The sequence below is a fragment of the Capra hircus genome, chromosome 11 (assembly GCF_001704415.2).
Source record: "Capra hircus breed San Clemente chromosome 11, ASM170441v1, whole genome shotgun sequence".
In the NCBI taxonomy this organism is placed as follows: Eukaryota; Metazoa; Chordata; class Mammalia; order Artiodactyla; family Bovidae; genus Capra; species Capra hircus.
The window spans coordinates 18740076-18766334 of NC_030818.1; the positions used below are offsets into that span (position 1 = coordinate 18740076).

Sequence of the window (26259 nt, forward strand, 5' to 3'; positions counted from 1 at the left end):
AGGGATCCGCTCCCCAAATGAGGTAAAGCTGTTCAGTCACATCCGACTCTTTGCCATCCCACGGACCGCAGCACACCAGACTTCCTGTCCTCCACTGTCTCCCGGAGTTTGCTCAAGTTCAGGTCTACTGAGTTGGTGATGCTATCCAACCATCTCATCCTCAGCTGCCCTCTTCTCCTTTTGCCTTCTCTAAATGGGAGAGTTTCCGTCTCTAAACAGGAAATCACACCTACAACTGTGTTGGCAGGATTCAGAAAACCGAGGCATGGTTGTCTTGATTTAAAGTTTTATTAGTTTTATTTCTTTTGGGTGTTCATCCTGAGGTCTTCATGGATTTGTGACTTGGGTCACAAGTTGACCCTCTTGGAGCCTGCCTTGCCTTTATCTGTTAAAGCAAGATGGTGATCCCGGACTGTGCCCTAGGCCACCGCTGTTTAAAGTTGGATACAAACCCAAGCTCTAGCCTTTCCACCTCATCTCTCCTCCTTACTTCTGTTCCCTTTCCTGCTGTAATTATTAACCTGATTTATCCTGTGATAAATATAAGTGGATGTTCCTGATTCAACACTCAAATATTTAAAGAAATTTTCTAACAGTTTAGCAAAGTGGCTTGAAGTGTTTAAGCAGAAATTATCTTAAAGTTGGAACAAAAGTTCCAGGCATACAAATACCTCTTTATTATTTGGAAAACATCATGATTTTGTGGAGAGAGGACTTAATTGACTCCTTACAGTGTTAAAATGTACGTATACTTTATAGATTCATTAGTAGCCTTGTCCTTTTTATTTATATCAAACACTTGTTTGGAAAGTTGAGACTGCATCAGGACACACACATGGTTCAGTAAAAATCGTGGTTTCTTGAAGTACTTAGGTTGATGTTAGAGTCCCCTATTTGCATTATCAACAAGAGTATATTTTATTGCCACTTGAAATGGACTCTTTGGCATCCCAGACTAGGTAGTTTTGATGTTGGCAACTTGTTAAATCTGTACCCAGGGCACTGACATTCCATGTTCTCTGTAATGTGCTAGGTTTTTTGTCTGCTTACCTTATTTATCACGTGGAAGAGATTGAATGCACTGATTTTAAGGTAGAGGTCTCTGGCCAGTGGAGCTGTTAGCTTTTTGAGTATTACTTTTCTTACTCCTGAAGCTTAGGTTAGAGTCTGAGCATAAGGTTTCATTTTATTTTCTCTGGAGCCAATTATTATTTAAAGATGAGAAATGCATGAGTAAATAAATCAAAGAAGGACTTCTGGAAACATTTTGACGTGGGTGCTCTGCACAGCACATTTAAAATACCTGAGATGTGGTCGTATACAGTGGTTGTATCTGGTGGTGAGATTAAGAAATGATGACAGCCCATAAATAAATTCATACCAAATTGATAGCATTAAGCCCAACGAGGTGATTGTTTTCTTTGTTCTACTGACCCTGCAACTTTAAAATCCTGTTCCGTTCTCTGCTCATTTTCAGTGTTCATCACTTACTTTTGACTCTTATTTCTTATCTTACTGTTTCCTATCTTTGTATTTGTTTGAGGCCTTAATTCCCACATATTTAATTCTCTCTCCAACTTCCTGCCCTCTTTCTCCTTTTATCTTGTCTTTCAGATCTTCCATGGTTAAAATGTTCTCTTACCTATTTGTTTAAGAATAAGCCTCTTATATCTGAGAATGGGACTGTGATGTAATAATAATTAACATTTCTGGCATGCCTACCATGTACTTACCATGTACGGGCTGTCACCAGGCACTTTATATGGCTTATTTATTTAATATGCACGAGAATCCCATGAAATAAGTTAAAGAGGTGAAGTAACGTGCCCATGGTCACACAGCCTATCCAGTGTTATCATTCTGGATCCATGTTCTTAATTAGTTGTTACTTTGTCACAACTGTTAAGTCTGTCGAGATTTAGCAATCACCAGTGAGATTCGGCGATCACCAGTGGTGTCACTGTACCATTCTAAACACACAGACGCTAGAACTGTAGCAAAGACCCCCCTCCTCTTATAGAACTGGATCCTAAGTGTCATTTGAGAGGCAAGTGTGGCTGTTTCACTTGTAAGATTAATACAGAGATGTTTTCCAAAGAAGTTTTTCTGTAAGCTTAAATGTATGGCTTTTATGCAGTTACGGTTTGTTTCCCAATTAAATTTAAAACATTTTGGAGAAATTACACATTTAAGTAATGCTATGAAGAAGCATTTGAACTTCCCTGATGGCTCAGACAGTAAAGTATCTGCCTACAATGCGGGACACCCAGGTTCTATCCCTGGGTCGGGAAGATTCCCTGGAGAAAACAGTGGCAACCCACTCCAGTACTCTTGCCTGGAGAATCCCATGGATGGAGGAGCCTGGTAGGCTATAGCCCATGGGGTCACAAAGAGTCGGACACGATTGAGCGACTTCACAAAGCTATAATCAATACGTTTAAATGCTTATTCTGCTAAATAGTGTTTAAACGTAACCTTAAAGCTAACAACATATTTCTTGATGGCATTTTTTTCAAAAAACATTTTTATTAGTCATTATTTTTTGCTCTTAGAATGATTAGATATGAAACTAGTTGGGTTTTTTTTTATTGTTGTTGTTTTCATTTAAAACCCATTCTCTTCTGCTTTCAGTCAGAAAACTGAAGGGAAGATAAACATTTCAATCAGGGTGCTAAAGTATTGCCTTAGCTTATTCAGGGAAAGGATTTCCTACTGGCCAAAAGAGTAGAGTAAAATGTAGTAAGATATACCTCATATTAAGCTTCTTCAGTTCAGTTCAATCGCTCAGTCGTATCCGACTCTTTGCGACCCCATGAATCGCAGCACGCCAGGCCTCCCTGTCCATCACCATCTCCCGGAGTTCACTCAGACTCATGTCCATCCAGTCAGTGATGCCATCCAGCCATCTCATCCTTGGTCGTCCCCTTTTCCTCCTGCCCCCAATCCCTCCCAGCATCAGAGTCTTTTCCAATGAGTCAACTCTTCTCATGAGGTGGCCAAAGTACTGGAGCTTCAGCTTTAGCATCATTCCTTCCAAAGAAATCCCAGGGCTGATCTCCTTCAGAATGGACTGGTTGGATTTCCTTGCAGTCCAAGGGACTCTCAAGAGTCTTCTCCAACACCACAGTTCAAAAGCATCAATCCTTCAGTGCTCAGCTTTCTTCACAGTCCAACTCTCATATCCGTACATGACCACAGGAAAAACCATAGCCTTGACTAGACAGACTTTGTTGGCAAGGTAATGTCTCTGCTTTTGAATATGCTATCTAGGTTGGTCATAACTTGCCTTTGGTGGGGACTATTTGAATCAAATTCCAAACATGCTTTAAAATCTAGAAGATGTTCACAGTCAGTACCTTAGAAGCCCATGTGAGGCTGCCTTTGCACAAGGATGATGTCTTCTTCTCTCCTTTCTCTCTTCCTTTTCTCCCTTCCGTCCTTTTTTTGTTTTGTTTTTAGTTGCTTTCAGCATTTGTAGGTTTTTTCTTTTGAATGCCTTTGGTAGTGCAACTTTCATCCTTTGGATTCTTATTTTTATTTATTTATTTATTTTTAATTTTTATTTGGGGAAATAATCAAAAGGCATATGGAGTCATACCTGATTAATAAAATACATGAGCACTTTGGGGAATTCTATTTTTGTTAAAATATAAGGTAGAACTATTAAACACTGAAGCTGATCTTGTTGTAATAAATCTCGTGAACTGCCTTTAAAGAAAATGTCAAAAGGAACTCTACAGAAAGGTGCTGAGAAATGGCAGCAATGGAATAACTATATAATTTCATAAAGGTGACTTTGCAAAATAACATGATTTGAATGTGTAAGTCCTATTATTTTGTTTCTTGGGGGCTTTATCCCTTTTTTTTGCTGTCATATCCTATACATTAAATATTATATCTTTTAATTCAAAAAGAATGTTAATTTGTATATTACTGTATATGTGTGGATATGCTTGCACCAGATGGCAGAGGTTTCAGCAGATAGAACTAATAGAATATGATACGGCAAACCTTTTTTCCCCTGTGTAGTTGAATGTTTGTATCACTTGAAAATCTGATTATCCCCAAAACATTATTTCTGAGAATCTGAAAAGCTTGGCTGTTAGTAACTGCCAGGGCTTATTTTATACAACTTATTTTACCACTAATTCATCCTCCAGCTCACCCTTAATATAAGTAGTAACTTCCCCATCTGGAAAGGGGTAAGCTTCTGCTCCTGTAGCTATTATTACGATACTGAAAGTGTGGTTTGTCAGTGACCATGACGTAATACCATAGTAAGTGAAGTGAAAGTCGCTCAGTCGTGTCCGACTCTTTGTGACCCCATGGACTGTAGTCCGTGGAATTCTTCAGGCCAGAATACTGGAGTGGGTAGCCTTTCCCTTCTCCAAGGGACAAATTTTTAAATAACGTGTTGTTTGTCAGCTTCTTGAATTAGATTATCTGTTGTCTCTCATGTCTCCTCCCCCCAGATTTAATGATGCCAGTTTCATCTTCGTCACGTTCTCATTGCAGCTCCCCAAATGCTCCATTTAATCCCTCCAGAGTGGTTGTTCTCACCGGGATCTGTCTGTCTTGTTACTGCTGAGTTAGTGCTGGTTCTGGGGCTGAAGTTTGTTCGCTTGATTCTTGTCCATTGTCTCCTCTCGTCATATTTTCTCAGCTGCCTTAAATATGTCAGAACCAAGGACTAGTTACAAAAATACCACAATGTGTTATCCAGACTAAGCCTTTTTTCTTTCAGATGAGCTTTCAAGGGTATCAATAGTATATGTAGTAGAAACAATATTTAGAGTCCTTGGGTGAGAAAGGAATTACTTCCCTGCTAGAGTATTTTACAACTCTGACCATGGAATCTCTTTGTATATTTCAGAGATTTTTGCGTACTTTAGAATTCAGTTCAATGAGCTATAGCCTTGTAAAAATTGTGAATAAATTTAGGTGTTTGTTTTCAGAACTGATTTTGAGAATTTTATTGTATTTCTCAGGATAACTAGTGTCATATTAGGGGGCCCCTAAGCTAAATTCGCCCAAGACTCATTGAATTGCATGTCTGTGTGCGGCTTTTGTTAGAGCATGTTTTTAACACTTTAAAATAATTATCAGGCTGGATCTGGAGACCTTTGAAAAGTCCTTAAAGTTAATTACATCTTGAGACACAGCCTCTGTTCAGTCACTTAATTAAGCACTGTATCAATTTTACAGGATTCCTTTGTTAACAAAAATCAATGTGGCTGAAGTACAGTATTCTGCTAATGTGTAGTTCATTGTATGCAGACATTTCTAAAGGAAGATAATAGTAATAACTACGCAGTAATTAAAGAGACCAGGCCTTTTGCTATTGTGTAGCTAAGATCGGAAAGCTTATGCTTTGGGTTGGCGCCACCAACTGTTGTGCTAAATTGTTTGAGCCCTTTGCCTTTGTATCATCTGATGCTTTGACTTTACATTGCTGATTTGGTTCCATGTCTTCTACAAAGATCCCAGAACCTTTTGTACCTATTTCAGGGCCAGCAGTTAATGATAATCAGAGCTAACAAGTGGGTGCTTATAATACTTAGGTGCCAGGTATTAGTGTAAGCTCTTGGCATATGTTCCTTAAACCTCTCAACAAACCAGTGAGGTGGAAACTTTTATTATCCCCATTTTACAGATGAGGAAACCAAAGCCACGAGAGGTCACCCAGGGTCGTACTCTAGGAGTAAGGAGAACTCCGAAAGTACAGGTGGGTAGGCAGGAGATAGACAGCTGCAAGAAGGAAAGGCTCTGGGAGTAGTAGGACACGTTAATGAGAGAGAGTTGGCTGCCTGCTGCGGTCTCAGCATTATCTTAGGCAGTAGGAAAACGAAGAAGTACAAGACTCAAGTCCAGCCCTCATGGAAATCACAGTTGGTCGTAGAGTGCCACAATTTAAGTGATTAATAATGCAATGTGAACATTTTGTACACCCATACAGAGGCTGTGAAAATAGAGGAAGACCTGTGGGGGAAACAGAGGCGAAGTGCTGGTTCACAAAGGTGACTTTTGCTTGAAAATGACCAGATGCTCTGGGAGAGCAAGCACTGTGTATTTTCACGATATAACTCTGAATCCCTAGCAAAGTACGCAGGAGGTAGTGAGTGCTCAGTGAGCGTTGGATGGACAGATGGTGGCGTCTGGCTAGCGGTGAGCCTGGGGAAGGGACATTGGAGGGAGGGTCTGGCTGCCCCAGGTGAGAAAACAGGGCAGGTAAGGGCCCCACTCTTCGACAGGGGGGCTGTGCACGTGTCACTGGGAAGTAAGCGGATGGAGTGTGGCTGGCAGCCACGTCAACACCACTGTCCTTTCTCCCCGACCATGTCCCTCTCAGGCCAGCCGTGGTCCCTGTGCCCCACACACCCGCATTCCATCCTATCCGTATTTCAGGGCCTTGATTAAGAAGTGACGCTTCCTCCAGGAAGCTTTGTCCGCGACTCTCAGGAGCAGTAGCTCTCCCGTCTCTTAAATCACCCAATTTGGTGATTCACCAAAATCTGGCCCATTTTGTCTGCAGCACTCATGCACACTTTATACTGTGTTGCCTTGGGTCATCTCTTTAATTACAGTTCAGTTAGTTTTGTGTTGCTTTTTAAACTTCTCCTGTATTGTTCTCTGCTTCTTGGAGTGGAAAGAACCTTGGAAATCATCTGTTAGCCTTCCCACTGATAGAGGGAAGCCCAGAGAGAGGCAAAAAGTTACACGAGATCCTATAAGCAGTCAGTGACTGGCTCAAGTCTGTGGCCAGAGCCAGATCTGTGCTTGTTTTCTCCCACACCCCGTTGTGAATTTTTGGAGATGAAGAACCGTGTATCACACTGACTGGGGGTCACATAGTTGCCCTAGAAGCTTTTGTAAGTGAAAGAGTGAGTATCACTTTGGCACTCTTGCTGACGTGAGGATGGTATGGTTCTGGCTTAAAAATATGGCATCAGTCTAGTACATTAAATGTATAGGGAATAAGGCCTCAACTGTAAGCTATGTTCATTCAGAATTAGCTTCAGAAGAGCAGCTGCTGGGTGGGATTTTTGTTGTTGTTCATTTCAGTAGGATACTCTTAAACGTGGCTGTTTGATTCATTACTTTAAACTCACTTGAATGGCTCAGCCAGCTTTCTTTATTTCTGTCAGTTTAAATTTAGTTATGTTTCAGTTGTGACTGTAAGTTAGTCTAAGTTATTTTCCAGTACTAAAAAAGCAATTTTCTTAATAATATTTGCTTCCTATCGACATAATTAAGGAGGCAAATTAGACCTCACAGTGCCCTTGAAATTGCTAAATGAGTAATTCTTCTGTGTCTGGAAAGGAGGCTTACTGGTGACAAATTCTATTGTCCCCAACCTTAGAGGCTCAGACGAGGAGGAGCCTTCTGAATGCGTCCTTAAGTGGGCATTGGGGAGCGGGGAGCTAGGTACAAGGTTATTGCCAAATAGAAACAACCACGGCTTATGCAAGATTCATTACACAGAAAGCGACACAGCAGATTCATTGACTTAACATTCACGAATTCAGTTATTCATGAAACAATGACCCAGAAGATCCGAGACATACAGTAATTTGTAGTTTGAGTCAGGTGTGCTTGAAATACCTATGCAAGGGCAGGTCATTTAGCTGGCGACAAGCTGGCCGTCCAGTTGTTTTTAGCTCATTGTCACGTATGTAGGAAGTCTTGAACTGGTCAAAATTTTTTTTTCTTAATAAAAGAAAGCCAGTTGGTAGGGCTCATGATAAAGACTGAAGAGGGATAAAGAGGTCCTAGAAGTAAGTTTTTTTAACCAGAAAACAAACAGAAATCTGGGACAAATTTATAAGCTGGTGTGCTGTGGTTGGCAGTAGATTGAATCTCTGAAATGTATGATTCAAAAATAAGAGCTATTTCTAGGTATATCTCAGGGAGTTCCCTGGCCAGTGTGTAACTTTGCACTTGCTGGGACACCTGTAATCTGTGGCATCCATTGTGCACCCATTAGTGTTTGTGAAGACCTTGGGGATTGATTCTGTGGTGGAATTCTGACTGTAATATATTTCCACCTGATTTTTTTTTAATGGAGGCTGAGTAGTGATATGGTGACCAAATAACCTTTTAAAATTATACCATTAATCTTGTAGGTCAGCTGAGATGTCTTTAATCTCTTGTTGAAGTCTTTAAGATCAGGTAAAATTCCTAGCATGTATTAGTAGCCACTTGTATTAAACCCCTGGCTATATTTTCCAAAAAGAATATCTGGCTGATCAGATTCTGCCAGCCTCCTAGGAGGAAACCCTCCTGTAGAGGGAGGACAGTGAGACAGTGTGTCTCCAAGTAGAACTGGAGATTGGGACAGTATCTTCCCTAAATCCTGGAGGTCTGAGATTGGGCATGAGATCAGGGAGAAAGGTAGCATCTTACTGTGTTGTTAAAAAGTGCTTAGAATAGAAATTCACGTACAGCAAGCCATCAGGCTCCCAGTATCACTATAACTTGTGGGATTACCTTCACCCCCTGCCCCACCTTGTTCATATCTAGTTTCCTTCCAAGGCAAGTTTTTAAACTCTCAGTTATAACATGGACAAAGGATAGTATTGACATAAATAAACCCTGAATTTTAAAGAGTGGCTTTCCTGGGGATAAGGACAGCTATGATTTTTAAATAGGAAACTAGTAAGAAAAAGAAGAGAAAAAGGCAGGGAATAGAGCAGCTGGCTCTCTTCTCATTGCTGGATAAGGAACCCACAGTGCTCGGACACCGGGCAGGCAGAAGCATACACTCAGTATCAAGCCTGAGTCTCTGTACGTGGTGGGTTATGCGTATCTGTAGGGTTGCACCAGGAGCAGATGTACAGATAAGTCTGTGTGTGCACGAGTGCTTAGTCACCCAGTCGTGTCCAGCTCTTTGCAACCCTATGGGCTATAGCCCGCCAGGCTTCTCTGACCATGGGGCTTCTCCAGGCAAGAAGACTGGAGTGGGTTGCCATGCCCTCCTCCAGGGGATCTTCCCAACCCAGGGATGGAACCCAGGTCTCCCGCATTGCAGGCGGATTCTTTACCGTCTGAGCCTCCAGGGAGGCCCATTCTACCACAGAACCGAGGAGCAGAACTAGAGCAGAGAGTGCTCTCTAGCTTCCACGTGAAGCTTTTTGCCATCTTCAGTGCCGAAAGACCCTATCTGGTACGACCGGCTCCTCTGGTCTTAGTTTCCACTTCTTTTCTGGCTGGACCTCGTATTCTTAATGGGCTGGGGAAATTGCCAGCACTCTAAATTTCCTGGGGATTGAATTGTTATAGAGAAGTCCCTATGGTTTGAAGGCATTAGAGTGTTCCTCTTGGGAGTCGTCTCCCTTCGTGGCCAAGTCCCAGGGCCTTTGGTGTGCACACAGATTCCCCTGTAGTCCGTCTTGGCAGGCTTGCCATCCCTCCCATTCCCAGCATATTTGTTCTCTGTGTCTCAGAGGGTGAGGCTCTGCGTGTGTGGGTGTGTAGCCTATCAGCACCTGGGTGGTGGATAGCACCCCAGCCACCCTGTGACCAGAGGTTTCTCTTCTGACCTTTCTTAGCCATTCTGCTTACAAAGGTTATTTTTTGGTTTGCTTTGCTTTGTATATTTAGCTGATGTCATGATAAAGTTTTATGATTAGATATTTACTAAGCTAGGATCTAAGCAGTTTTTACTATTAAGGAAGAGATGACTATCAGACTTCAGACTGAAAGATGAGAAAGTTAGGATGATGATGGTGTTTCTTGGTGGAACCACTGTGGGATTCCCCAGGAGACCTGGCTTTTGGCCATTCTAGGTCCAGTGATCTGGGCAAATCACTTGGCTTCTCTAGGCCACTGTCTTCTCTACTTAGATATAAGGATTTCTGATGAAAACTTTTTTTCTCCTTCAACAAGTAAGTCCTATGGATAGAATCATTCCCGCATTTTTATGTAAGATATTAATTCTTCTACTCTTTTGCAATTAAACCTTCAAATCTCCAGTCCATCATTTTTTAAAAATATGCTTTAGTTATAGAAAAGATCAGGTTGATTTGTTGAAAATTGTGAGTTACAGAACATTTCCAAAAAGCCCAGGCTTTCTGCTTGAAGTTTATATGTGTGAAAAATCTAGGCTTACTGATAGCTAAGGGTTTATTAAAATATATAACTTACTACCATGTCTCATTCATGGTATTTGATTATTAAATATCTGTGGAGTTGCTGAATGAATAAGCATCCTCCAGGTACTTTTAACATCTAGGTGTGGATCTTTGGTATGAAGCACGCGTATTGCTTATTTGAGTGTTTCCCAGGTGATTTTTCAGAATGCTTTTTGTACTTTGATTCCTCAAAGGGCAAGCAAGATACTTCCCTTATTTATAGAGTTGACTTTCCTAGGAAACTTGCTGTCGGAGTTTCTCGTCCTCATATCCACATGTCCAGTCCCCTGTTCTCCCATAGATATACAGTTTTAACTAGAGAGATGGCCACCCAGAATGAAGATGACATTTCCAGACTCCCTTGCAGGTAGGCGTGGCTATGCGACTCGGTCCTGGGTATGTGAATCAGTCCTGGCTATGTAAAGAGAGAAGCAGCAATACTGTAACTTTTCACATTACACCCTTGAGAGCTGTGCCTTGCTTCTACTTTTCTCCCTTCCCACTGGTTAAGAAGACTCTATGAACATGGGCTAACACAGCAGGGTTTGTTTTGTTTTGTTTTTTCCCCACCATTAAATTTTTTTTTTTTCCTTTTCTGACCACACAGCCTGTGGGATCCTAGTTCCCAGATCAGGAGTTGAACCCCCTGCAGTGGAAGCACAGTCTCAAACCACTGGGCTGCCAGAGCAGTCCCCTGACACAGCCAGTTTTGAAGAGCCAAAAAATAAAGGAACTTAGGTCCCAAGCAACTTCATGGAGCCCGTAATACACGCGAAGTTAAATTTCACGGCACTTTTATTCCAGATTGCCACAAATTCCCAATTAGTAGGGTGTGCATTTGTGAGAATTGCTTTATCGTAAACCACTTTGTCCCTTTAATTTGTTCTGCTTAGACTTACTAATGGAATCATGATGTCCTTTGTTGTATTTGAAAATATTTGGAAATAAGCTATGTCCCTGAAGTGGGGGAGCAGCTCCAGCACTAAGCATGGTGTTCATTGGCAGCAACACAGCCTGCTCTGGCCTGAGATGGTAGCTCCATGCGAGTTGCCATTTAATATGAAACTTGGTGAGACTGGCTAGGACCTCTGTTGCTCAGTTCCATCAAGTTCATCCAGCATGCGTCACTGTCCTCTTGTACCTAAAGCAGGCTCTGCCACATGCCTTTAGGGACAGAAACGAAGGTAGAGAGACAGCTTTGCCCAGGGGCGGGAGAGAGAGGCTGGCTGAGCTTTGTTGCTGTTTAGCTGCTGAGTCCTGTCCAACTCTTTTGCAACCCCATGGACTGTAGCTCGCCAGGCTCCTCTGTCCATGGGATTTCCCAGGCAGTGGGAATACTGGAGTGGGTTGCCATGCCCTTCTCTAGGGGATCTTCCTGACCCAAGGATCAAACCTGAGTCTTCTGATTGGCAGTCGATTTCTTTACCAGTGAGCCACCTGGGAAACTTAGCTGAACTTACAAGAGGGGAACAGATACGGTCCACAGCAGTGGTTCTCAAAGCTTGGTACTCAGACAGCAGCATCAGTAACTTGTCAGAAATGCATATTCTCTGACCCAAACCCAGCAGAACTTAGTCAGCAGCTCTGGAGGTGAGGCTCAGAGCCTGTGTTTCTGAAGCCTTCCACCATGTTTAAATGAGACTCTAATGAGTGTGGGAGAGCTGAGAGTGTGAGTAACAATGGCTATATCCTGATGAGAGTTACTGGTCCAGAAAAACTGCAGCTAGGGAAAAAGGACCAGGTGGGGAATGAGGTGAGGAAACATCCTCTTCAGAGAGAGGAGGAAAAATAAGCTGGGATTCATGTGCTGCTCCTAAAGTGGGTCTAAATACTGTACCTCCTAAATGGGGCCACCTGCTTCCACATCTGTCCTCAGCCACTTGTGCAGACGTCCCTTTGTATCACCCCGTGTACAGACTTTGCTCCTTACCATTGCCAGTACTTTTAAAGTGGCAAAAAGTGCTATAGCCCCTTGCTGACTGCAAATGAAGAGGGAGGGCTCTTCAGCCACTTACCTCTCAGCCTGGCAGGCTGAGTCCCACGTTAGTCTGGAAAAGGATTTTGAGCCAGGAGCCAAGCCCTTTCATGGCTATGAAGAAAAAAAAAGTGGAATTTCCATGTAAGGGCTACCAAGAATATAAGTGCCTATTTAATAAATTATTTTTTGAGATGCCTTTTCCATTTTGGTAGTTGAAGTTTGAAAAATGTTTGGAGTACTATAATTATCATTTCTGGGAAAAAATACACTTTGCAGTATTTTTGTTTTTGCTGCAGGTCAAGTTGTAGTTCAGGATGGAAAGTAAACACATCCCTTTGCTCAGCTGCAGCTCACATATTTGTAGTCTCCGGGTGCCTTCGCAGTGGACGAGGGTTTACACCGTGGGTACACAAAGGATACAAAGACGGCATAGAAACGGGGGGCCCTTTCAGGGGCTCAGCCCGGCACATGTCTGATCAGAAAGTTGGAGCTGGAGCCAAAGGAACGGTCAGAGAGGTGGAGAAGCCTTCACAGAAAGTCGTGGGAAGGCAGTGAGGCTGCTGTAAGAGGTGCTGACCGTCAGAGGTGGTCTGCAGTGAAGAGGTGGTCTCTCCCACTGGGAGAGCCTTCCTTCAGGGCATGGGGTAAATGTCAGGAGGCCTTTGCGTGGGGGAGTCACTTGTTACCGTATATGCCATCTTGTCAGTCAGGTCGCTGTGGAAGCAGGGCCCATCCACACATCCTGAATGCAGAAATAGCTGGGGAAGACTCTCCAGGGAAAACTCCATGAATAAGTCAGCTGCCTGTCTTCTCTCCAGAGTGAGGAACTAGTCTTTATAAGTAACCTTTACAAAAAAAGGAATGAATAAAGGAGTCGAAGCTGACAGAGAAACAGCGCTTGAGCACAGCTTTTAGTGTAGTAAGATGACGACGTGTGTTGGGCGTGCTAAGAAATGTGTGTATGTGTGGGGCTGATATATAGCTTATTTAAGTGTGTAATGGTCATCTTTACCTTGGTCTTCCCTGAGCTTCCCTAGTGGCTCAGACGGTAGAGAATCTGCCTGTAGTGCAGGAGACCTGAGTTCAGTTCCTGGCTCAGAAAGATCCCCTGGAGAAGGGAATGGCAACCCACTCCCGTATCCTTGCCTGGAGAATTCCATGGGTAGAGAAACCTGGTGGGCTACAGTCCATGCGGTCGCAAAGAGTTAGAAACGACTGAGTGACTAACACTTACCTTTGTCAATAAGAGCAAACATTTAATGATCTTATCTGGGTTCATTATGCCCAGGCATCATATTGGGCATTAGGTTTAAAACAAAGTGAGACAGAAAGTGAGCTAATCAGAGAACCTACAAGTGTTTTGTATGTGCATGTGTGTGTGTTTATACACATACATATGCATACATAAAAATATATGAAATATTTTTTATATTTATATAATATTTTATATTTGAAAGAATGTGTATATTCTTTTAGTCTCTAAGAAGTCTTGTAGAGTAAGGTTTTATTGTTACTATTATGATTTTGTATTGGAATATAGGCAATTGACAATGTTATGGTAGCTTCAGGGGACAGCAAAGGGACTCAGCCGTACATACACCTGTATCTATTCTCCCCCAAACTCCCCTCACATCCAGCTTGCCACATAACACTGAGCAGAGTTCCCTGTGCCATCTTGCAGTTTCGCAGGAGTCCTTGTGGAACAGGTATTTTTATGCCCTGTTCAGTACACAGGTATTCTGAGTATTCTGAGGTCTAACTCAAAGCCCAGACTTTTTCTAATAATTAATGATGGGGATGATAAGAACTACTATTAGTTGGGCACATAGATGTGTCAGACATAGGCCTACTTGTAACATTTATCTCCTTGACACTTAAAACAACCCTGAGGAAATTACGACCCAGAGAGATCACACAGCTAGTTGTAGAAGAGTCAAGATTTGAACATAGTTCTTTCTGGCTCTCAAACATTAGTGGTAAACCCCTAGCTTAACTGACTCCCATGTAAAGAAGATTAAAAAGTAACCACTGTTAAATGACAAATAAGTGATACAGACAAGTAGTTTATCATCAATAAAACAGAAATAAGAAAAGTAGAAAGAGGAAGGAAAAAATAAATGGCCAAAATATGTTTTCAAAACTGTTTCTGTATTTTTAGCCATGTGGGTTTTTTTTTTTCCTCCCCAGAATGTGCAAACCCTCATGAGAACTCCCAGTTGAACAGTAAGAGAGCTTGCTGTTCTTTATTTGCCTGCTCGTCTCAGCAGACAGAACAGCAGCAGTGTTCTGTAGACTCTACTGTCCTTCATTCATCTGCCTTTTGTGGTTGGTTTATCATTTTAACCACATAAATAAAGTCACTTTGAGGAACTTCTGAAGACGTTAGGTTGGCACGTAATATTCTTTGGAGTCCTTCTGAAGGTGTTTGAGATCCATATACCACCTCTGGGACTCAGGAAGTTATTGACATTATTGACAGAGCCCTTGGTTTACAGTTCTTTGATTTTTAAAATCACATATGATCACATTTCCTACTATACTGCAAAAGCTCTACAGTGATAACAAATATTAGAGTTCTTAAAAAAAAAAAAAGACTGGTCCCTCCTTTAATCCAACAGTTAGTTATTTGTTGGTCTTCCTTAAACAAGCAGAGGCCAAGAGCCCCTGGAACCTGCTTGCAGAGGAAGGGCTCACAGGGCTTCTGGTTGGAGTAGGTTCATTAGGCGCCCACAAAGGCCAGCGCCTCGTTTTACAGATGGGACACACCAGACAGATCCTTCATTTCACCTTTTAAACATCTGGCATTTTAATCTGTTTTCTCAAATCCATGTCACATTTACACAAAGTAACAACCAAGTTAGTAGCAGCATCCTTTTCCTCTGGAGGAAAATTTGAAGGATGGAAAGTGACCCACCCAAAAGTTTCAGAACCACTCAGCACAATAGAGGCTTTGTTTGTGTTTGATAATGGATGTTGCCTTCCATTTACGCCACCCTGGAGAGTTCTTCATTTCTAATGTTTATGCCTGTGTGACATTTTCAAGCTGTTAGGAAGATTCCTCTTAAGATGTTGCTGAACTGACTGTACAAATTTAGTTCATTTAAGTCTTTCCTCATTAGTCATTTGTCTTATTCTCTGATAATTTTCATTCATTTTTTTGTGGGCTTGTGTATGTGGCAACAAGGGGACAAGTAATATTCAGAGAAGGCTATATAGTTTATTAGGTAAAATTAATCTTTTTGAAACCAATCTTCAGTTCTTTTACATTTATCCAGGCTCTCCTTAGGCCTTATTTTATTGCCAGAATTTTGAAAAAATGAATTCATTGTTACATTTTGAAAACTTGTTACCATACATGAATATATGAATGTAATTATTTGAATGGCAAATCCTTCTGGGAGTAAATTCAATATATGTTCCTGGTGTGAATTAACAGATGATGAAATAAAATATCTCTGGGCTCAACAATTCTAATAAATTTCCATAAACTATGATTTAAAACCCTGGCAGATGCATATGGGGCCCACTTGGGGTCTCTCTCTCCCATTCCCTGCTCCCTCTTCCCCAGCACCTACCACCTGAAACAGATCCTGGAAACCCCTCCAAGCTTTTTTCATTCCTCCCAGGAAGATCTGACCTCTTTCAGGAAGATTCCAGAGAAATTGTTGATTCACGTTTCCTAAGGTTGAAAGCGGCTTTGAATCTCCTGGGAGAATAGGGGATGGGAGTGCTGTGTGTGTGCTAGTAAAAAAAAAAAAGTGTTAGTCACTCAGTCGTGTCCGACTCTTTGTGATCCCATGGACGGTAGCCCACCAGGCTCCTCTGTCCATGGAACAGGGGATAGGAGTGGTGTGTGTGTGTGTGTGCTAGAATAGTGAATAAATTCTTTCTGTACATTGGAGTCACCTGGGAGACTTAAAAATGACTGATACTGGGGTCCCACTTCTAGTGATTCTGACTTAATTGGTTTGGGATGTATTCTGGGCTTTCGAACCTTTTAAAGTTCCACAGGGGCTTCTGATGTTGAGAATCAGAATTCTAGCACTGCGGTTCTCAAAGGATAGCACGCATGAGAATCCCCTGGAGGGTTTGTTCAGACGGACTTTGTTCAGCAGAGGGTTTGTTCAGGCCCCACGCTCAAGATATGGGCCTTAGAATTGCCTCTGCAGCAAGTTCCCAGGAAAAGCCAATGTGCTGGTCAGTGGACCACTGTTAGAGAACCACCCGGCTAGAGCACTTTGTCGCATCTGGGCATCTTGCTCCAGTGCAGATTCAGACTCAGTAGGCCTGGCAGGGGTGGGCTCTGGGCTTCTAGAGTTCTCACAAGCTCCCAGCTGATACTGTTGCAGGTGCTGCAGGCCCAGCCAGGCTCTAATTGAAAGCATCGTTTACAACTCAGCTCAGTAATATCCTGCTTAGAAAAGATGTGTGGTCTGGAAGACTCCTGGAGGTACCAGGGGCTCAGCATACAGCCTGGACCACTCAGTGGCAGGCAGACATCTGGAGGGCTTCGTGCTTCTTTGGCATTTGGCCAGCTGCCATTTGGCAGGATGTTTGAACGTGCCCCTGGTAAAGTTTTGTTGTCAATAGAGAACTCCATTGTAAAGATTCTCATTTTGCTGGAAGAAGTAACACTGTGGTTATCAACCGTTATCACAGGATAGACTCACCCAGGGAGCTATTGAAACAAATAGAAATTCTCAGGTTCCTCCCCCAGAAATTTTGATATAATTGATTTGAGATGGGCTCCAAGACAGTGGCATACTTAAAAGCTTTGTAAGTGAGCCTAATGCACAGCCAGGGTTGAGAACCACTGAGTTTAAGAATCACATGTTGTGGTCTTACAGATCATTTAATTATTGTTCTTTATATTGGGCTAATTTATATTCCACTCTGGTACAACTTTATTAGGTATTTGAAAACAATTTAATATGGCATGCTTAACAAACCACCAAGGAAAGGCTCTGTGTGGGTTCCATCACTGTTAAGTTCTGAAAGAAAATGCTGGGAAAGTACAGCTGGTGTTTCCGAACGAGCTGAAATATGAAATATTTCTGGGACTGTATCAACAAGCCTAATTTTTTCCCCTTGGGGTTATGATTGTGTGGAACAAGTCTTCACTGCAGAGCTTGCCAAAAAAGGTTATGATAAAATCATGGAATGTGAATGAAAAGAATTCACAGTGTAACTTTAAAGGAGTCGGTCTCTAAATTTAAAAGCATAGGATGAAATGTCTCTTGCATTTGTAATAGAAGCTTTCAGAACAAAATAATGCTGGATGTAAGAAAGCCCCTCCTTTATGTCTGTACGGCCAGGGAGCAGATGAGATGGGGAAAATGGCCAACCAGAAAGTGATGAGGACACAGCCGAAGACCCTGAACCTCTTTATCTTTGCAAGTGACCTTCGCATTCTACATGTGAGCAAAACTGTAGCCATTGACTAGACATGCACGTACCAGGAAAGCTGAAGTTTCTCTTGCTTTCCGCATTGTGCACTTGTGTGAAGACTGCTTGGGAGGCTCTGCCACTTACTGTGTGACCTCCGCCAAGTTCCGTAGTCTCTCTGTGCCCGTCTCCTCATCTACTGAGTAGCGATGCCAAGGTTGTCTCCTTCACGTGGGAGGGTGAAGGGCCGTGAGCATGCGGCCAGGTGTGGCGCCTCCTCCCCCAGAGAAGGTGTCCAGTGGGTAGATGCTACTTTCAGTGCTCCAGCCTGATGGTGAGAATTGAATCCTTAATAAGAACTGTAACTCACCAAAATATTTTTCTTGTCTTTACTGGTATTTCTACTTGTGAATTGTACTAATTCAGATTTCTTCTTAACTATCATGAGATAAATATTTTCTACATGGAGAGTAAGCTTGTTCTTGCCTTGGAGCCTTTATTCTTGCTGTTTCCTATATCTGGGACTGCCCCCCTCCCCGGCCCTACATTTGCCCACCTTCCGCCGCCTTTTATCCTGGTCTTTGTGCAGGTGCCATGTCCTGCCTTCAGCTACCTGGCCAGTACTTTATACCCAGATGTCCAATTCTGCTTCCAAGAATTTGTTGCTATCTGGCATGATGCTGTGTAGTTCTTTGTTTATTATGTAACTCCTCTGGAATGGTAAATCCAGGAAGGCAAGCAAGGACTTTGTTTTATTGCCTGCTCTAAGCCCTCTGCCTAGAACCCCTGGTGCGTGGAAGTCACTCAGTAAATATGTGTTGAATGAATGGATTAAAAAAGGATTCATAGATTGCATCTCAACTGGTACCAAGATGTGTCTCCCAGGACCACCTAGTGGCCCCTGTTGTACCTTCCATCAATGCCATAGCTACTCTGGGACTTCAGATTATAAAGGAATGAGGTTATAATAAAGGAAGAAGATTACCAGTGAGGTGTGGGGAAAACAGTGATCCCAGACTTTTCCCTTCTTAATGCCGTGTGCTACCTACTCTATTAGTCCTAATCCAAATTTGGGGTCCCTTGAAATATCACCATAGTTAGGAATGCCCAAGGATAGTCTCCGAATGATGACGGGTTCCCTGTGTGCATGTATGCTGTATATATGAGAAGCAGGATAGACTTCAGCAAAGCAGAGTGCCCAGAAGCAGTTGCCAGTCTCAATTTACTAGTCCATTTTACGTGGCCTGGGGCTTCCTCGGTGGCTCAGATGGTAAAGAATATGCCTACAATGCAGGAGACCCAGGCCCCAAGATCCCCTGGGGAAGGAAATGGCTACCCACTCCAGTATTCTTGTCTGAAGAATTCCATGGACAGAGGACCCTGGTGGGCTACAGTCCATGGGGTTGCAAAGAGCAGGACATGACTGAGCAACTTTCACTCATTCACATGGCCTGTTTTCCATTAATAAGTGTACAGAGTATCTGCTGTTATTTTTAAGTGGCCATTTTAAGAGATTTTGAAAAAGGAAGAAGGCTTCATTGTCAGATGTGTGAGACTCTACAGAAATTAAATAGAATGAGGATCTGGCAGTAAAATTTTTCTGTTTAGTCATTTTTCTTTTGGCTTTGGTTTTATTGAAATCTGTGTTTAAAGCAAAAAAATAAAACCTTGAATGCATTTGCTACTTGTAGATCATGATTGTACTTTTCCTTTTGACATGTGGACCTGGAGAAAGTCTACAAATAGCCGAGATGCAGGCACAGAGGTTAAAGTGATGAGGATTGATAGAAACTTGCCATTATTATTGTAATGTCACTTTAATATGGGGCGACTCTCAGCATTTTGAGGACTCACCTCTTTAAGGAAGACTATTAATATGATGTTAATATGATGAAACCAGCTTATTTCCCTTAATTATCTCTTTTGTAAGTGATACTGTCACTTTAGTTTTTCTATATCTGGGGAAGTTTTTTTTTTTAAGATGCCAGTTGTGAAGTGTTGCCAGGGGAACCAGACTGAAAAGCTTGTTAATTAAGTTACATATTATATATTGATTTGTTAGACACCATAGGGAAAGAGTTAAGAGAGGCTTCTGTTCAAATGCATAAAACTTAAAATTCAGAGGTAATGTCATAGCAGCCTTGATATGATAGAAAAATATACGGTGTATCTATAGTTTTCTCTTTATTTTCTCCATGAAAGAGAGATGGAGGAGAGACAAATGAATAAATGAAATCTCCTGCAGGAATTATTGAGAAACAGGCTGAGAAAGAAGGTATCAGAAAGACAACTCCTGGCGCTCTGATAACCATAGTGGGGTTTAAGTGACAGACAGATGACTGGCTGGAGCAAGGAAAGGATGCTGGATGAGTAGGTGTTCTAGGAAATCTACTGAAAGGTGAATAGATGGTAGAAGGAAAGACTAAAGCTAAGAACATTAATGATTACAAAAATAAAAAAATTATATCTTAGAAATCTAAATTCCTTGAAAGCATCATCACTTTACAGTTTGCCAAGTCAGTATAACAGGCTTGAATCTTATGCCTGCTAGTCATGTAGTTATCAACACAGCCTTGAAAAATAAAAACTGTTAGAAATACAAGAAGTTGCTGGTTCATAGTGGGAGATTCTTATAGATACTTCTTGGAAATCAGGTAAAAAGTGTAAGATCTGGGTAAGCTGAGGGTCATAATTAAGCTTGATTTAATAGATTTACAGGTTTGTATTCAATAAACAGAATATATATCCTTTATGAATACTCATATATTTTAAAGTTGGCCATCGGCCATGTAAACATACCCCCATGCCAAAAAAACAAAAATGGATAAACTCAAGAAATTAATAGAAGTAGAAGATTGTATAGCCTAAATTCTCTGACAATAGGGCAGTGAAACTATAAATTAAACTCAAAAAGAAAGCCGAAGACAAATCTACCCATGCCGAAATTTGCTAACACTGTTCTTAAATGTCTTTAGTTAAAGAGGAGATCAAATGGAATTAGAAATGATGAGTTACATTAAAGGAGTACATATCAGAAATTAAAACAAAAACAGCATCTGGCTAAAGTATTAAAATCATAATTAAAATTATTCACACTGCTGAGAAAATAAAAGAGAAAGTGAACTAAACAGTAATCTTTAAATTTAGAGGAAAGCCAGTTAAATGTTCTGAAAAACAAAGAAGGAGTAAATTTGAAAACTTAAAAGAACCCTTGAACATATAAAGAAAGAAAGCTTGGTCCATAAAGCCTGAAGTGAATTTGAAAATCTAGGTGAATGAGATATTTCTTAACTAATATGTGTTAGTACAGATAATTCCAAAAGAGGTGGAACACCTGAACAATCTAGTAACCAAAGAAGAAATCTGTTCTTTCCTTCTTTAAAAAAACAAACAAACAAACAAAACTCCAGAGTTCAGGTAGTTTCATAAGTGAGTTGTATGAAAACATCAAAGAATAGATAAATCTTGGGTTACTCGAACTGCTTTATAGCCGAGAAAGAGGTAGAATGATAAACATTTCATTAAGAAAGTTCTAAAACTAAGATTGGATGAGGCCAGCATGTGCACGCACGCGCGCACACACACACACACACACACACAAAGAGAGAGCTCCGGGCTAGTATTACAAACTTATTAATCTAAAAATATCAGAATGTTGGGAAGTTAAATCCAGCTGGGTCTTTAGAAATAGGGTTTATCCTCAGACTGGTTTGAGATCTACTAATTGATCATATTAGTACATTAAAGGGAAAGCCAATATGAATCTTGACAAAAGTTGAAAAAACATTTAGTAAGATTTAGTCCTTATTTTTAACATTCTTAAATCATTTCAGACTGTGTTTCAGACAGTGTTTGTGGTGGGCCTACCTTAATCCCACCTGTGTGACTAAGGCAGGTCTTAAGTAAATCTCTCAAGGCTTGAGCTGCAAAATACACACCAGTAGGTGACAACGTCGGAACTGTTAAAAGAAACTTAAAGCGCAGAATAAATAGGAAGATCTAATGTGTTGGGTTGTATTGAAGCATATGTTTGAGAAGGCTCATCATATGTAACAGATATTCTGCGTGATTAGAATGTAGTAGAATGTGATACGGAGTACGTCCATGACAGCACATTAGCAAGAGTAGAAATTAGGTGCTAGTGCCAGTTAAAGTCATAGCCGTCTTATTAATTGTGAGACCTTGCGTTTGTATTTGCCTGATCATCCATCAATGTACTTTACATGCTTCATCTCCCGTATAGCTCTCTCCTCCTCAGCTCTCTGATCTGTTCTGCCCACACCGAGGGGGATCCAGGAACGGAATTTCTTTTACTTCTGTTCTCTTCTCAAGGCGATTGCTCAGGGTTGTGATGTGAAATCGGTATATGCATCCTCCGTACATCCCGTTGCTGCCACACTGGCCTCTTGCTCTTCTTGGGACACACAGAACTGCCGTAGCTGTGCCCTCTGCTGGGACATGCTTCTCCGTGGCCCACCCCTCACTTCTGTTAACCTGTTCAAACATCAGCTTCCCAGTGATGCCTTTTCCAACCAAATTGTAACTGGACCCCACCCCCACCCCCACCACTTCTTCCGTGCACTCTGATTCCCCCTTGCTCTCTGTTCTGCTTCCCACACACAAACCCAGCACTTACCACCTGCTCCTACTATATAGTTTGATTATCTATTTTACCAATTATTTTATACCACTCTCCCCTGGATTGTAAACTATATGAGGGCAGAGATCTATGTCTGTTTTCCTTGTGGAAACAAGGCTGCTGGAACAGCAGGCACTCAAGAAATATCTTTGCATGAATTTACTAGAACTATGAGTATGAAGACTCACCTATGCTATCTTTTGATAAGAAATAGTTAGACACGGGAGATGGACAGTGAGATGAAAGATACAGCGTTAGACACGGGAGATGGTAGTGAAATGAAAGATACAGCAATCAAGGTTGAAAATGACCTGAGGGACACTTAGATTTTGTAAACAGACCTACTTTTGTAATGTAAAGAGCTAAGGGGACTAGAAGTGAGGAGGCCTGGATTCTTGCTTTATTTTTACCACTAACCTTAGATCACTTGAATGCTAGGACTTTAGGTTCTTTATCTGCAAAACAGACTAAAATTTTCATTTAGAAGGATAAACTGGGAGACCTCTTGCACCTTACCCGGCTTTGTGAGTCTTTGTAGGTTCTGCGCAAGGAAAGACAGTTTGTGAACATACCCCAGTACCACATGGTGTGTTTTCCCCCAGCAAGTCCCAAACTCTTTTCCCGCAAAGGTCATGGGGCTGTGATGATGTGCTTTTGGTTTATTTCAGGGTTTTTCTCCAGGACCTAATGTTGCTCTAGGTTTCTTAAAAGCTTAAACCAAGGAACTGAGCTGTAGACTGGGGCTTCATAAACTCGGTCTGTCTTTGCTTGATTTGTTTATTTATTTACTGCCTCAAATGGAAGTGCAGCAGTAGGTTAGTGACACAATACTGGAGAAGGGAGAACGAGGTACAGCTGATGGACCTCTGCTAGGGAAAGAAACACTGTAGATGTCATTTAGGGAAATGGCATGAGAATTGGGCTCAATATCCATCTTGCTGAAGCTTTCATATCATCCTAGTACTTCATCGCCTCAAATTTCAGAGCAGGGAGGTCAGATTCCTCCATGCTGACTGCCATGCACCTTGTCTCCTGACCCCAGAATAGCCATTATGTATTTGTGGGTCTGTTTTTGGTGTTTAAATGAACACTGTTCACAAAGAACAGCCCTTAAAACTCCTTTCAAACTAAAGATCTTTTCGTTGGTCAGCGGCTCGGTCCCGTTTTCAGAGTCTCCATGGCACATCCCTATCTTCCCTTGGTCTTTCCTCATCTGGCCCATGTGTTGGACACGGATTGTTCAGCACAAGGAAGGGGGATGGGATGATGGGAGAGGCAGTGTCTACCTCTCGCCCTGTGTCATGAGCACGTCTCGGGAGAGAGTCCCACGAGAGGCTCAGCTGCATTTGAGGTTCTCGCTGGATATCTGTCTGTCTCCTCCTCTTGGCTAGTTAGGTCATAGACTACCTGCACTTCTGGGGAATGTGCTCCGCGCTGCCCCCTTGGGCCTGTGCTAAACTCTTTCTCTCCCATTCAGAAGAGAAGCCAGATTGCTCCAAGGCCCGCTGTGAAGTCCAGTTCTCTCCACGTTGTCCTGAAGACTCCGTTCTGATCGAGGGCTACGCGCCCCCCGGGGAGTGCTGCCCCCTCCCCAGCCGCTGTGTGTGCGACCCCGCGGGCTGCCTGCGGAAAGTCTGCCAGCCAGGATACCTGAACATCCTTGTGTCCAAAGCCTCAGGGAAGCCGGGAGAGTGCTGTGACCTCTATGAGTGCAAACCAGGTATGCACAGGTGTGGTCCCAGCAGCCTCGCTGCTTTGCATCAGAGGGTAGCAGCAGCTAACCACCACCTCCCCTGCCCCCCTACCCGCCACACACAGGCTATGCTGATGAGCTCTGCAGACCTGTTACTTTGAGCTACTGGCAGTCTGACTTCTGCCCTCCAGTCAGAGGACCAGATAATCAACTGGTACATAAGTACCTTCAGAGAGGGATCCTGACTTTTTCTCCTCTATTTTTTTCCTTCAAAGTTTGCTTAATAGGGGCAATAGGGTTAAAATTTATGGTCCTATGGCTGCCTTCTTCATTCCCCCAGAGGAGGTCATCATCCTCATTTGCAGATATATCTGTCATTTTAAAGTATTACATTTAAAAACAATCATCATACATAAAACAGAAAGTTATGTTTGGATAAATGCATGCATCAAAGTGCCAGCCATCTTATAGTGAAACACTCAGCCCCTGTCTGTCTTCGTGCCGGCTCCCCACCATTCCTCGGCTGACTTTATAGCACATGCTGAGTCATCTTTGACTATTTACTCAACTTCTCTGCCACATTCGTTTTGTTGTCATGTCCCAGCTGTTCCTTGCTCTGTGGCATTTCTAACATCCTTGTTCTTATGACTGCATTGTGGTCTGTGAATAGGTCTGGACTGGAGTGATTGCCTCTTTGAAAGTTTCTAACCATCGGTCAGATTTTTTTTTTTAAACTGCTAGTTAAATGCTCAAGCCTCGCAATCCCTTGCTCATCTCTTGAACTATTCCATCTGAAATACCTCTGGCTGATCATCACCATCCACAGAACCACCATTGGTCTAACTCTTTGTCTTTCTCTGTGTCTGCATCTTAACTCTTTGGTGTCCTGTTCCCTTCTTTTCTTGAACAGAAAATTTGAGTCATATTCTAGTTCTCTCACATTGACTGAAATGAAAATGCCAGTGCCAAGACAGGGTTTTGAAGAAATAAGGAAACTGAAAAAATTCAAAGAGCCAGGGTTTTCATTTGGGGACTCTTAAGTGCAAGTAAACGTAACAGTGACCCATGCCTCTATTTGCCCCCCAGTATTCAGTGTGGACTGCAGCACTGTGGAGTGCCCCTCCTTTCAGCAAACCGTGTGCCCCCTGGACAGCTACGAAACGCAAGTCAGACTCACAGCGGACGGCTGCTGCACTCTTCCAACAAGGTTGGTCTGTTGTCTGTTTATCACGCTTTCTCCTCTGCCCAGTGTGGTTGCATCTAAAAACCAGTTTCAGGCATGCAGTTTGCTTTTCCCAAGTGCCAGGGAACCCTAAGATCCTCCTGTTTGTGTGGAGAAGTCACTGAACTGTTACTGTGACTTGGTAGTTCCACGTATGGGCCAAAGGCAGGTGTCCTCAGGATAAGTCCCTCATCCCTAGCAGATCCTCAGGCTGGGGTGCCTGTGCACTTTCGAGGCTGGGTCCTGAACAGGCACGTGTGTCCCTCAGTATGTAGCCAGGTAGGCAGCAAGGTATGGACCCATGGGAGGCATGTCGCTTGATCCTCCACAGTGAATCTTAAGGTGTTTAACTGTCGTGTCCAACGGGACGGAGCACTGCATGTGTCATAGAATTGCTCCTCAGGGGTCCTTAATGTTTGTTGTTACACATCTACGCAGAACCATAGCTTGCCGAGGCCGCAGTGAGTTTAGATTTCCATAATGCTTTCTGAAGGAACAAACAAATCTCTCTTTGGCTTGATAGGGGGAAAACTGCTGTCATTTTAGTCTTAGTAGCATGACATCTCCTTAACCCTGTGGGCCTAGGCTTACTCTAGAACTCAGGGGTGCCCAGACCCCATCCCTGCCGGGATTCATAGGACTACCATAGAGCTGGCACTTTGTGCTTTGCTTCTGGAAAGACTGAGCTTGGACCCTGAGGGCTTACATGCTGTTCCCCTGCTGAGTTGCCCTCCCCTCTTCCCTGCCAGGTCCTCCCCTACAGCTTTCCCAGGTCACTAAGTCATGATTTTGACAAGTCATCTCATTTCTCTCAACTTCTGGTCCACAGTTACCATCCAGAGTTAGCATGGTGCCTTCCTTAACCCCGTGTCTAGCCTCTTTCTCCCCAGTGCCAGGCACTTGGCATCTGGATCTGTTGCATGAGCAATTGTGATGATACAGATGGTTTGCTAAGATAGGAATGTGTATGGTCTCTAGTTAAGTATCGGTGATTTGTCCGTGATTGGAGTAGACATCCAGAATTGGTTCTCATTACTGGTTTCTTCTTTCCTCTCTTAAAATGCTTTAATTCTTTGGCATTTCCTAATCATTGTCCTGAGAGAAACCATAGGATTCTCTCAGACATATTTTACGGGACTTGCCCAGTCCTTTATAGTGTATCACAAAACACATGCAAAGATTTTTGTGACCTACAAAAATGCAGTGGTGCAG

The 26259-nt window shown here is 42.5% G+C and overlaps 1 protein-coding gene across 1 annotated transcript in view; it reads left to right on the forward strand.

Annotated features, from left to right (window-relative positions):
- Window positions 1-26259, forward strand: part of CRIM1 (cysteine rich transmembrane BMP regulator 1) — a 210651-nt gene that overhangs the window by 69309 nt on the left and 115083 nt on the right. The window contains exons 3-4 of the mRNA XM_018055113.1: window positions 23610-23852; window positions 24912-25032. Of these exons, the coding sequence (XP_017910602.1) occupies window positions 23610-23852; window positions 24912-25032 (364 nt within the window). The remainder of the gene's footprint in view (window positions 1-23609; window positions 23853-24911; window positions 25033-26259) is intronic.